This window comes from Myxocyprinus asiaticus, chromosome 19 (assembly GCF_019703515.2).
Source record: "Myxocyprinus asiaticus isolate MX2 ecotype Aquarium Trade chromosome 19, UBuf_Myxa_2, whole genome shotgun sequence".
In the NCBI taxonomy this organism is placed as follows: Eukaryota; Metazoa; Chordata; class Actinopteri; order Cypriniformes; family Catostomidae; genus Myxocyprinus; species Myxocyprinus asiaticus.
In genome coordinates, this window is record NC_059362.1 from 2,682,315 (window position 1) to 2,696,969 (window position 14,655).

Here is a 14,655-nt window from a genome sequence, read left to right on the forward strand (position 1 = left end):
CCTGCTCAGTGCATCCACGTGAGAGCTAACAAACTCATTGACTATTTATACACAGACACTAATTGCAATTTAAAAAGCCACAGGTGTGGGAAATTAACCTTTAATTGCCATTTAAACCTGTATGTGTCACCTTGTGTGTCTGTAACAAGGCCAAACATTCAAGGGTATGTAAACTTTTGATCAGGGCCATTTGAGTGATTTCTGTTACATTATGATTTAAAAAAGAGCCAAACAACTATGTGATAATAAATGGTTTCATCTGATCACTATCCTTAAATAAAAGACAGTTTTTTTGCATGATCAGTCATATTTTCAAAATCAATGCCAAAATTTCACAATTTCTGCCAGGGTATGCAAACTTTTGAGCACAACTGTATGTGTATGCATAAACTACATTATTGAAAGTTTTGTTTATAAATAGTTTTGAACACTGCCCTACATTACTTTTGCATTTCATACAGCAGAAAAACTTTTACAATGTACTTCTTTAGCCTTGGGTTTGATTAGACAAGGATAAATGACAGATGGTCAGATCCAATGTCCTTTCTCTTTTTGACGATTCTTATTCTTATTTATGCTAATTTCTGACTTTCTATAGCTTGGAATCAAGGGGCAGTGGTGGCTGAGCGGTTAAGGCTCTGGGTTACTGATCAGAAGGTTGGGGGTTCAAGCCCCAACACTGCCAAATTGCCACTGTTGGGCCGTTGAGCAAGGCCCTTGACCTTATCTGCTCCAGGGGCACTGTATCATGGCTGACCCTGGCTTAGCTGGGATATGTGAAGAAAAAGAATTTCACTGTATATGTGCAAATGTGTGATAAATAAATATAATTATTAATTATTTAAAATTTCAAATCACTGTCCACATATGATGACATATTTTTAAGAAAACTATTTGCTCTAGAATGTATTTTTTTTAGGTGCTACTAGTTACAAATCAAAAAGGGAAATGGAAAATGCACGCAGCAGTCACACGAGGGTCATTTATAATTATACAGATACATTTATAATGATAATATATACTCATTTAATCCTATTTAATTATATCATCATATAAATTATATATTGAAATATACTAGGCAAATATTTATATATGTGGTTAATTGCAAATAATTCAATTAATTATTCGGCAAAAAAAATTAATCAGTTGACAATTTTTCCCATTCACTCTCAATCACAAAATTATGTGCTTGTATACTTTTCTAATTTTTCTAAACAAAAGAAAACATTTCTTTCTCTTTTTCATGGGTAAATAAACGCTCAAGAGCAAAAAATGATTGAGGGAAACAGGCATCAGTCCATTTGCAACAGACAGCGTTCTCTGAAGTTGTAAAGCAAATCTTTTCATTTTCTGGTGACTTCTGAATGATTAATATTCACTTCAGACACTTGAAGAATTTGAGAAACAACGAATGTCCACAATTGTCGAAGCAACTTTAGTTGCCTCCAGTTTTTAGTGTTTATGAGCTTCATCAAGTGCATCAAAATGGACGTGATGATTTGAAAATATAACAGAATTTATTTTTGTATAGAGTGCGGGAATAGAATATGAGATTTATTATTATGATTATCTGTTTTGTCTTGACACATTTATGTGGCCAAGTATAAATGAAATGTACACACCCAAAAGGACAGCCATCTGATCCATCAAGATGCATGAAATGGGCCCAAAGAAAGACAGACTTACGATCCATGGAGTCTCTGGATGCGCAGTGAGTGTTCTCGTCCATCATGCAGGATTCCCTTGTCTGGTTTTCTGAGAGCTCTCCGTGGGTTCCTGCTGCCTGTGAACACCAGCACCTCCAGAGCTCCTTTATTCAGCTGTACAGACAGGAAGGGCTACCGACAGACAGACAGAGTGATGCTTAGAAATGGACCTATCCTGAGATGCCAATGTTCTTGATTTGTGTTGTGTTCACATGTTTTCATTTTGTTCTTATTTTCTCTGGAAAGCTCCTCATGAGATTGAGTTATTCCATGAGATCAAGAATCTTTCTGAGGGGGCAACATTCTGTTTGAAATTCAATTTAAATGGATAGTTCACCCAAAAATGAAAATTCTGACAATTTAATGTCTTTCCACAAAAGGAAAAGCAAAATCTCAGTGTGATTATTGCTCTTTGCAGTAGTTCTCTAATCTCTTTGGTTGTCTAACACACATGACAACCAATGGCATTTAGCATCACTGAATATCTAAATCTGCTCAAGTGTGAATGAGATTTTAAGAGCTCTGGTAGATTTTCATTGAATAACGACTTAAATTTGGGCCTATTCCTCGAACAAATCTATCGCATAGCATCAGTAGACTGATAGGGTATGGGTTGTGTGGACTACTTTAAAGATATATATATATTTTTTGTACTTTTTGGAGCTTGACATCCTCAGTCTCCAGTCACTTTCTGAGACCAATATATGGAAAAGAGCAGTGTGAACATTCTGATTCACTTCTCCTTTTGTGTTCCTCCGAAAAAAAAAAAAGTCATAAGGGTTTGGGATCACACGAGGGTAAGTAAATGATGACAGAATGTTCGTTTTCTGGTGAACAATTTTTTTAAAGAACCCATGAAATTTACTTGAAGATCACATTTATATTTCCTGTGTTGATGTATTTCCTAAAGACTGCAAAAGTGCCCAAATTTTTTTAGCTGTCATCATTCTGGAAGTATTTTTCCCATTCGTTTCTTCCATCGGGAGTCCATAAAATCCTTTTTAAAAGAATTCTAAGCCATAAACCAAACCAACCAAAAGACAAAGATGTCCTTAACATCTTTTTTATTTATTTATTTATTTGTATTTTCTCCCAGTTTGAAATGCCCAATTCCCACTACTTAGTAGGTCCTCGTGGTGGCGCGGTTACTCAACTCAATCCGGGTGGCGGAGGACAAGAATCAGTTGCCTCCGCTCCTGAGACGTCAATCCGCGCATCTTATCATGTGACTCATCGTGCAGGACACCGCAGAGACTCACAGCATTTGGAGGCTCATGTTACTCTCTGCGATCCACGCACAACTTACCACGCACCCCATTGAGAGCGAGAACCACTAATCGTGACCACGAAGAGGTTACCCCATGTGACTCTACCCTCCCTAGCAACCGGGCCAATTTGGTTGCTTAGGAGACCTGGCTGGAGTCACACAGCACACCCTGGATTCAAACTCGTCACTCCAGGGGTGATGTTCAGCGTCAATACTCACTGATCTACCCAGGCCCACAATGAAATGTATTATTAAAACTAAACTTTAGAGGAATTTCTTTGAATTTAATGATTTTCCTTCTTTTTCCTTAAATTCTAATTCAATTCTAAATAGTGCACAACCTGGTATACACATTCGACAGACAATGTGTAAATGCTCAGAGACCATATTTGCAGGGGTACATTTCAAAGAAGGGAAGATTTTAATGGCAGATGATACAGCAGGGTTGCTTACACAATAGGGCAGCTCTAGTAACAGCCATCATAGAGAGTTACACATTGTGTGTGTTTGTGAAAGCCCCATGTGCTTAACATCTTTAATGAGGGAATGAACTACAATCCCATGAAGCATTGCGAATGATGTAATTAAATTAAAAATGATTGAAAAATATAAAACTATTGCTATTATAAATATAGAAATAATATATTTTAATTTTATTGCAAAATATTCAGACATATACGTCATTCACAGTGCATTATGGGAATGAGCGGTCGCTGCAGAGCTCTTTGTTGGCTGCAATTCTCTGATTGGTGGATTTTTCTTCAAGATCATGGGTAATGTAGTTCTTCACCAGGAATTCCGCTATTAAACACGATTTAAAAAAAATGAAGTTGAAATAACATGGACTAATGGCTTCAACAGTAGTACATAACATCAATTAACAACCTCGGAGCTCACGGTAGTTCTGTCTTTAAAGGTTTATGAGTTATCATTAAAAATGTATTTGCCTATGGAAAAAAATTAATGGGATTTTTACTTCCAGAACCAGATTGTTGCACTCTATTGTAATAGGAATTTGGGGTGATTAGCTAACAGGCATGGACTACAAGCCCCCAAACTACAATTTTGATTTTACATGGACTTTAAAGAGCAGAAATAGAACAAGTATTTAGATGATTAAAATAAATAAATAAACGTTAATTTAAATCTATTTAAATTCTAAATCCTCTCCCTCAGCTGAGCTAGGCTGTCCAGGATGCGAGCTGCGGCCAGAAAGCATGCTATAGCGGAGAGGATAATCAGCCAGACGTTTTTGAGAGCACCCTCTCCCCTCTCAACGCTGCACAGGAATTGAACAGAGCGATGCAAGAGCAGGGCTCCTCTCTTCACGTCGACGGCAACTTTCAGGTGGCGTGCGTATAGTGCAAGTGACCCCGACCACGCCATAAATTGGAGGAATGAATGAGGAGCAGCACAGAGAACCCTTGGCCTCTCCGAAGCTGCACTCCCGCAAAATGACACCCACTTAATTTATGAGCGATAATGAATTTCAAAAGGTGGTGGTCCAAGACCCTCTCCCGTGAGGGTTATCGCAATTTGGATGCGATCCATCAAAAAGGCAAGTTGTAAATCTATTTTTACAAACGGAGTATCACGAGAAGGTTAGTGCAGAGACTGCCTACTACAGACACGCGGCATAATTGATGTGCTGCCCCTGAGCTGAGCAAGAGAGAAATATGATGAACACATTACTGACAAAGATGTAGAAAGTCATATTTTAATTAAAACGATCACCACGCACCTGGCCTTTAGTCCACCAGGTAACAAAAAAAGATCAACTTTTGTTTGCTGAAGGGCAGAGACAATTACTGTCCTGCCTATATAATAAATCTCTTTTACGAGCTGTGAGACCCCTGTAACACTGTGGATTCATTATGATCTTGTAGAGAAGGCCAAGGCTCTATGGACATCTACCATTATCCATAATCACCTTCCTCTCAGACAAGCCCGAAGATTCACACACTGAACCGTCTAAATCAGCCCTCTATGTGTCTGTGACTATGGCTAAAATGAGTTTGCAGTCAGATAAAACTGACTGTTTGGGATCAAATTTAGCAATCGTTGAAGTATATGACCTGTAATTTTTTTCTTAAAGGAATATTCCTGGTTCAGTTCAAGTTAAGCTCACTCCACAGCATTTGTGGCATAATGTTGATTACCACAAAAACTTATTTTGACTCACCCCTCCTTTTCTTTAAAACAATAAAAAATCTGGGTTCCAGTGAGATACTTACAATGGAAGTCAATGGGGTCAATCTGTAAACGTTAAAATACTCACTGTTTCAAAAGTAAAGACACAAGACATGAGCAATATGTGTTTTAACATGATATTAGTGTGACAAAATCACTTACTAACCATCTCTGTTATATAAGTTATATAACATTTGTCAACTAGGTAGCCATGATGATGTAACGCTTTAAACTCTGAATCCCTAAAACAACCTTAAAAAGGAAGAATTATTGTGAGTGCTTTTATAAAGTTGGGCCTCATTCACATTCATAGTAAGTGCCTCACTGTAACAGATTTGTGCTTTTTTAAAGAAAAAGTGGGGGGAGTGGAAATTATTTTTGTGGCAATCAACATTATGCCACAAATGCTGTCGATTGTACTTGTATTGAACTCTGAATATTCCTTTAATTTCATTTTCTCATCATATTTAGTGATACAAAAATGACAACATTCCAAAAAAGCATAACAAATGCTTTTTTTTAAATGTTGTATAAATGCAACTTAGTGGTCAACAAAGTCGCCACCACAATGTGAGGATGTAGTGGATGGTTGCCAGGGAGCATTGTTAATTATTGTTTTTGATTTTTGTCTTTTGATGAAAATATCCTTTGAGTCAGTATTTCGTCATATCACATTATTAATGTTAGTATATTTTACTCGGCATATAATTTTAATTAACATAAAAAAACAGGTCAAACTGTAACATCCAAATGTTTAAACATTTTCCAGTATACACATTTAATTATTTAAACATACAAACATATGATTTATCAACATAAACAACATGAAAAAAAACTATCCAGAAAAACCTGAGCTCCTGAACAGTATATAATGAATATGTTACACTGAATTACAGTATTAGCTTTTTTAGATTACTGTGTTGTGAATACTTTGTGCTTTAGAGACTATTCAGTGTTTTAGTCCGTTTAGGATATTGCGTTACGTGTAGCTCATTTTTAAGGAAACTGCGAATTCACAATGCAACTTAGTTCAAGTTCAGCTGTTTATTGGCTTCATTGTCTGTGCAGATGTAAGTTGTAAGTATTAATAGTTGCAGTAAGTTTAATATTACATTTATGTTGCAAATATAGCTGATAAATCTCATATAGGATGCATTTGAGTGAGTTAATTAACCTGTTTGAAGCAGTTTAGTTTACTGGTGTTCAAGCAAGGAAATTCCCTACATACTATGGACTCTACTTTTGTGACCGTGCTAGGTGCAGCGCTATGTGCAACGACCATGCGCTTCATCTTATCCAATTTTCGTGAGAGCGTTAAGTGCAATTTTCATGTCAGTGCAAGTGGCCGTGGGTGGGCGTGTTTGCGTTATCTGTGGCCATATGCATGCAAACTCTGGGTGTATTATATGTTAATGAAGCGGCACAAAGCACAATTTGCTATTTTCCTGAGAAATAGGTCAATGCACTGAGACGTTTGAGAAGCACGCCTATTCTCTGCGCAAAGTCTAAACTCAGTTCCTGCACTTGCAGTTTGGAGATTCCAACAGCAGATGCTATCGATCACTTTTAATACTAGCCCATGATTTGTGTGTCAGTAGATCAGTATGATTGTTAATAATAATAATACTAATGTAATTATAGTCACAGCATTGCATACAGCCCATTTAAACTACCAAATTCTTATAATGGGCTTGTCTTCATTTATATCGACGTTGCTTGACATGAAATGAAAAAAATTGGGGAAAAAAAGAAGAAAGAATTATTGTTAGCACATTGTAAAGTACCTTCCAGTATAATTTTTTCTCATCATATTTTCATCAACAGTTTGTTCTAATTATAATAATTTGGTTATCGTCATGATGTGTTTTTCGTCACATCTTTGTTAGCGATGATGAAATAAAAAAATGTCAGAAATGTTTGTTGAGGAAGGGTTTTCATCAACAAACATTTTCATCAGTAATTTTGTTGTCGAAATTAACACTGCCAGGGAGTTGCTATGCTAGGTGTTCTGGTTGGTGGCTTCTTTAAGATTTTTTTTTACACATTTTATTTTCCAAAATCAGAAAGAACCATTCCGTGAAGAAGATTAGCTGAGGATCTACGCATCTCTTTGCATGTAAATCTATGTGTGCTATATACAAATAAACAGCTTTTCATTTGTGAGTAAAACAGTATGCCTGTTGTTTTGATTCATTAAGATTAGCGACTGTCTATCTGTGGATATTTCTGATATTTGCAACCCTCTTTAATATATACTAATTATCTGAGTGTTTTCACTATGAGTGTGATGAAACATCATTTTGTGGGCATGTGAGGAGTTGCGTTTGTCAGCGGTCTAGAGTTTGTTAGAACAATATGTTATGATGGACAAAATATATATATATATATATTATATATATATTTTATCCCCTTTTCTCCCCAATTTGGAATGCCCAATTCCCACTACTTAGTAGGTCCTCGTGGTGGTGCAGTTACTCACCTCAATCCAGGTGGCGGAGGACAAGACTCAGTTGCCGTCAATCCGTGCATCTTATCACGAGGCTCGTTGTGCATGACAACACGGAGACTCACAGCATGTGGAGGCTCATGCTACTCTCCGCGATCCACGCACAACTTACCATGCACCCCATTGAGAGCAAGAACCCCTAATCGAGAGCACGAGGAGGTTACCCCATGTGACTCTGCCCTCCCTAGCAACCGGGCCAATTTGGTTGCTTAGGAAACTTGGCTGGAGTCACTCAATACACCCTGGATTCAAACTCGCGACTCCAGGGGTGGTAGTCAGCGTCAATACTCGCTGAGATATCCAGGCCCCCGATGGACAAAATATTTAAAAATATTATATCATTATGTAAATAAGTCGCTTCGGACTATAAGTGATGATAAAAAAAATGCAACTTATATTCCGGAAAATATGGTAAGTTAGGCCGACAAGACCTCCAGTTAAATCAACTCAGTCAATTTAAGTTGGTTACATAAAGTTTTTGAGTAATATGAACATGGGAAGATTGAGTGAAACTGAAGTTCCCTGTCTGTCACTCACTCGACGTTGTGTCGATGTAGTGACACTAGGGGTTCACTCTTGAGAGCCCCAATCACCTCTGATTTATTCAGAAAAGGCCAATGAAAATTGGCGAGTGGAATTTGCATGCCGCTCTCCGCCCTGGACATATGGGTAAAAAAGGAGATGGCATGCACCACTCATTCGGACTTGTTCTTCGGAGCCGAATACATGTGTTGTGTTCGTCCAGTAACGAGGTTCGTAACCTCGTTACTGCTGGGTATAAGGTGCATATCAGTGGTTGCTCTCACACAGTCGAGTGTTGTTCTTCCCCATGGCACTTCAGCAGCTGAGTCCACAGATGTAAAAGAGCAAGAGCTCGCACAATGATTGCTGTCTTTTTAAAGATGTCCTTTCGCCTTTGTGCTACTGGGTGCGGCCATTATCTCTCCCCATCGGACGGCCACAAAATCTGTCTTGAGTGCTTGGGTCGCCAGCACGCTGAGGCAGCATTTGTGGATGGGTCATGTTCTCACTGTGAGAATATGCCCATGAGAACGTTGCGGTCGCAGCTCTCTTCTTTCTTTATGAAGCAGAGAGCCACCGTGGCTGCTCCCCAACCCGGTCCTTTCTGTATTGAAGCACAGGTGGCGAGCGCCGTGGGCAATTTGGATGTGGTTATGGGAGTCTATCTGCCGGCTCAGTCCCCGCAGACCTATCATCCCCCAGCACGCTCGTTCTGCCCGGTAGAGTTCTCGAGCGTGGCAGGCAGTCCGCCATTTAATGTCTCGTTCGGGGCTCGTGATGAGGATGAGTTGTGCCGTACTGGCCCAACCGGACTTGGTTTTCAGACCTGATGCTCCTGGCAGTAGCTCCTCCCTGGCATATTTCGCTGAGGTGGGACCTTCTCACTCAGGGGCAGGGCACGGTCCGGCACCCACGGCCAGACCTCTGGAATCTCCATGTCTGGCTCCTGGATGGTGAAAGACCAAGCAGGCCTTTTGCCAGTGGTGATAGACACAATCACTCAGGCCAGAGCCCCCTCCATGAGGCGGCTGTACGCTCTGAAGTGGTGTCTTTTCGCAAACTGGTGTTCTTCCCGTGGAGAAGATCCACAAAGGTGCGCGGTCGGGTCTGTGTTGTCCTTCCTACGGGAGGGGCTGGAGAGACGGCTGTCTTCCTCCACCCTGAAAGTGTACGTGGCTGCTATAGTAGCATATCACGATACACTGGATGGGAGACCCTCGTGGCAGCATGACCTGATCATCAGGTACCTCAAGGGCACGAGGAGGTTGAATCCTTCTAGACTGCGCCTGATTCCCTCATGGGATCTCTCTGTGGTCCTGTCGGCCTTGCAGAGAGCCCCATTTGAGCCCCTGGAGCAGGCCGAGCTAAGCACTCTGTCACTGAAGACGGCCCTCCTGGTAGCACTCACCTCTATCAAGAGGGTTGGGGACCTGCAGGCACTCTCTGTCACCAGCGAATGCCTGGAGTTCGGGCCGCCCGGTTACATGCCCAAAATTCCCACCACTCCCTTTCGGGATCAGGTAGTGAACCTGCAAGCACTCCCTTCAGAGGAGGAAGACCCGACCTTATTGTTGTTGTGTCCAGTTTGTGCCCTGCGCATCTATCTGGACTACACGGAGAGCTTTAGACACTCGGAGCAGCTCTTTGTCTGCTTTGGAAGACAGCAGAAGGGGAAGGTTGTCTCCAAACAGAGGCTGGCCCATTGGATTGTGGATGCCATATGTTTGGCTTATGTTACTGGGTGCCAGTGTTACTGGGTGCCAACAAGTAAAGTTCAGGTAGCTGGTTGGGTGTATTGCTTGCATTAGCACCTTTCCCCTCTCGAGGTGATAATGTGTGCTGTCTTGTCCATAACAGTTCCCCGCAACTGGTGAACACTGGACGCCTTCTCAGTTTCTTAAGCACTGTCCGGTGACGAACTCAGCAGAGGAGTAATGCCGCCAGGTCCAGTACTCATGGTATGGCCCTTTTCAGGTGAGCCTGTGTACTTGGGCTCAGTGCTCAGTGCTCCATACGTGGTGATTCCCCCCTCGGTAATCCCGTATGATGTATTTCCACTCTGCGGTTTCCCTGACAGTGAACCCTGTGTCTTCCCCTTGGCAGTTTTGCTCTGCCTCAGCCACTGTGGCTGTGTACCCTCTCCATAGATAGGGTCCTCCACAGGGGTTTCGTTCCATATGCAAACTTCCCGGTCGGTAAGTCCATGTGAGGTATTCTCCACATGTTAACCTCCCTCCGGTAGGATGTGGTCTCTGTAGTGCTCTCCCTCCTAGAGAGGGAAGAACACTTCCCCAGCACTCTATCAGGTGCTCGGCGGGAAATTGCTTAATATAGAAATCAGGAAAGGCTACCGCCGGGACTCTCTCAGCTCCTCAGCACAAATCTGAATGAGTGGTGCATACCATCTCCTTTTATACCCGTATGTCCGGGGCGGAGAACGGCATGCAAATTCCACTCGCCAGTTCTCATTGGCCTTTTCTGAATAAATCAGAGGTGATTGGGGCTCTCAAGAGCAAACCCCTAGTGTCACTACATCGACACAACATCTTGGTTACTGATGTTAGTGATAGTTAATTTTTTTGAGTGCAGAACAGAATGAACAACAGTTTTAATGTTAAATAGAATAAATACGTTAACTGTGTTATATGAATTTAATGTGTTACATTTCTCTCTTATAAGTTAACAGTTTAACAGCCCTAGTATTAAATGTATAAGGAATGGGTGGTGATTTATAATTTTTTAAAGACCCCATGAAGGCAAAATTAGACTTTTGTAGCTTTTAGTTCATGTCTGTTAGCTTTGATGTCCTATTTATTCTAGTGTTCTCTTTAACATTGATAAAAATAATATTTAGTAGATTCAATGGATTTAAAATCTACAGTTTTTCTCTTCCGGGAAAACAGATCAAAAACATTGATGACTCATCTTGCACTCCACAGATTTTTGTCCAATCAAATGTTCTCTAGAATTAGAATGTTAAACTAAACTAAAGTTTATTGGCTATTTTTAAAAAAACAAAAAGGACATCCTGCCCCAACTTCCTGTTTCAATAGATATTGTCAACACAGGAAAGAAAACTGTACTCATCAAACACAATTAAGAGGTGCAATGAGTGTGTGATTTTAAAGGTGTGAGGATTGTGTATAGTGTGTGTATGAAGGGGTCACACCTCTCCAGTCTGTCTGCGTTGCCTGCGTGACATGTGGACAGGCTTCAGGCCCTGTGTCCTCGAGGTCACACCTCCTCTGCCGAACAGCATGATGCCGTTTTCACTCTTAGTGCTGAAGGAGAGCGTGATCTCTGACCCCACATCAAACGACATGGGCTTCAGCTCCATGTAGCCGGGTCTGGGGAAGCTCACCGTGTGTAGATTCTGAGAGAGAAACACAGTCATTAAATTTGTAGATGACTTTTGTCGAAATTTGAGAAGGCACCAGGAGAGGCATAAAGTCACCCAACAGCAATGTGAAAGACTGGTAGAGAGCATGCCAAGACGCATGAAAGCTGTGATTGAAAATCAGGGATATTCCACCAAATATTGATTTCTGAACTCTTCCTAAGTTAAAACATTTGTATTGTGTTGTTTAAAAATGAATATGAACTTGTTTTCTTTGCATTATTCGAGGTCTGAAAACACTGCATCTTTTTGTTATTTTGACCAGTTGTCATTATCTGCAAATAAATGCTCTAAATGACAATATTTGTATTTGGAATTTGAGAGAAAATGTTGTCAGCACTTTATAGAATAAAACAAAAATGTTCATTTTACTCAAACACATACCTATAAATAGTAAATCCAGAGAAACTGATCATTTTGCAGTGGTCTCTTCATTTTTTCCAGAGCTGTATATATATATATATATATATATATATATATATATATATATATATATATATATATATATATATATATACATACATATATATCAGGTGATATTATTGCATTCAGAACTGATTTGTCTGAACAATCGTAAATTATTCTTTCAAAAGTCAAAATGTTGTATGGCTATGAATTTATGTAAGCAATGTGCACAATTTTTTTTTTATCAAAATAGTCTCGATAGTGCTGATTTGTCCAGTATAGAATCGCAACTATTTAATTCATATAATTCACTAATTGGTGATCTTTGATAAATACCATGGTTCCAAATGATTACCATATTCATAAAATATTTACATCAAAGTACAAGGCACTTAGGAGAAAACCATAGAAATGTATGGCCAAAAACCATGGTAATAGGATGATACATTTCTGATGCCGATAATCATAATCCAACACAACAGCACTGTAAACCTTCCAGAAACTATTGCATCAAACTGCTGCGCACATATTGAGTGATTTGTTCAGATGTCTGATGATGATTCAACAGTCAAAAGAATAAAAGCATGTATTAAGGATGATATCAGCAGACACAGCACTTATTCTCTTTCTCTCATTGCCCCTTTAAAAAGAGCGCTTGCAGAGAAATGTTTAATTTGATCCTTAAGTGAGGAGAGAGAAGAAGAAAGACAGGAAAGGATGAAAAAGCTTCTTTTGTCTCACCTCAATAGAGCAGCCCTTGATCAGTCCGGTGTAGTCTGGGCTGCTCAGCAAATTATACGGAGTTCTGGAAACTTCTATGTCTTTCATACAGCCAGAGAAACTCTTCAACTGCACCTCTGACCTGAGGAATCACATGTGGAAATTAAAAGAGTGATGCATGACTAGTCCAACAATTCTTGAGAAATTGTGCCCACACAGACAGTGTGAGAATTATACAATGACTTTCAGTCATCTTTTTAAAGGAATAGTTATTCTTTGGTGTGAAATCTGGGGAGGTTTGTCTTGTGCGACCCAAATGGTGAGCAATGGTGGTCTGTGGCATGCTCGGCTATACTGAGGTCAATCGGACCGCAAGATCAGAATTGCGCATGCAAATTGCGTTCGGTAGCGATTCTGTGGGCGCATTTGTGCCGTTGCCTGATCTGCATAATTCCTTCAGTGAATCGGGTGCTAAACGAGCACAGTTAGCACATGCAAAAAAACAGCGCTTTTAGCGGGCACAATTCATTCTTAGTGAATCTGCCCCAAAGTAACTTTACATAAACTTTGCATGAAGTTCAATTCCAGTAAAACAATAATTTGCCGTTTTAAATGTCATGTAAACGCTTTAGTCTGACTAAAATAGTTTTGCAAAGTCAGACTAACAAACCTAGACAATGCATCCAGCATGTATACACCTTAATCGGACTGTAATTGGCCTCTGCGAATTGTGCACATGCTCTGAATAACAGAGGAGATGCACAATATGTATTTAATATTTCCTCAGCTAGAGTCTTTCCTTAAAATATTCGATTATGCAGTGTGTCATGAATACTTCAATAGACAGATAAAGACTAGTCTCGGGGCCTGGGTAGCTCAGCGAGTATTGACGCTGACTACCACACCTGGAGTCATGAGTTTGAATCCAGGGTGTGCTGAGTGACTCCAGCCAGGTCTCCTAAGCAACCAAATTGGCCCGGTTGCTAGGGAGGGTAGAGTCACATGGGGTAACCTCCTTGTGGTTGCTATAATGTGGTTCTCGTTCTCAGTGGGGCACGTGGTGACTTGTGCCGCGGAGAATGGCATGGGCCTCCACACACGCTTGTCTCCACGGTAACGTGCTCAACAAGCCACATGATAAGATGCGCGGATTGACGGTCTCAGACGCGGAGGCAACATATGGCACTCCATCACCCGGATTGAGGCGAGTCACTACGCCACCATGAGGACTTAGAGTGCATTGGGCATTCCAAATTGGGGACAAAAGGGGAGAAAAAAAAAGACTCAGATGGCACACCCACGGACCGCCCACAATTTGGCTCTAACAGTCCAGTGCAAATAGCACACAAAACTGGAAAATGCTTTCTCGAGCCACTCAACAGAGCCTTGTTAACAAGGTTCCACGTTGATATAATGAGCACTTCTGATGACAGAAATATCACCTGTTTTGCAAGTTTGCCAGGTTAGTGACATCAAAGATATTCAAGTTTTGTTTGATACACATAGCAGATTTTCATTTTCTGCTTTGTTTACTTGTGTTATGTCTGTGAAATTCTCTGTAATAAGGTTTTCTGTGCTGTACTTGCTCTCTCTATACATTTTCCGCTATTTTCCCGTGTGTTTTCTGTGCAATCGCTCGCAAAGACTGCCGCACCATTATATAAATGATTAACTCTCCCCACGCCGGCCTTTTATTATGGTATGATATATCTCTTATAACACCACTCCTAAACTGTGCATAGTGACAAAATCAACAGTGATTGCTCATTTTTTATGTCAGTTAGACTGTTTGTCCTGTGTAAGTAAGTGGTTCTTGGCCAGTTTAAGCTACTATACGGTCCAGACCTTTGCTGTTTTAGTCAAAGATGAAGACTCGCTCGACTACGTGAAAACCCACTGTAGCTTGATTATAACTGCACACGTAAACACGCTCAATGGGATT

At 40.4% G+C, this 14,655-nt stretch overlaps 1 protein-coding gene across 1 annotated transcript in view; it reads right to left on the reverse strand.

Annotated features, from left to right (window-relative positions):
• lama2 (laminin, alpha 2) overlaps nt 1–14,655 on the reverse strand; it is a 455,317-nt gene that overhangs the window by 27,192 nt on the left and 413,470 nt on the right. The window contains exons 52-54 of the mRNA XM_051644922.1: nt 12,735–12,855; nt 11,361–11,564; nt 1,687–1,838 (exon numbers count right to left, since the gene is read on the reverse strand). Coding sequence (XP_051500882.1) covers nt 1,687–1,838; nt 11,361–11,564; nt 12,735–12,855 — 477 coding nt within the window. The remainder of the gene's footprint in view (nt 1–1,686; nt 1,839–11,360; nt 11,565–12,734; nt 12,856–14,655) is intronic.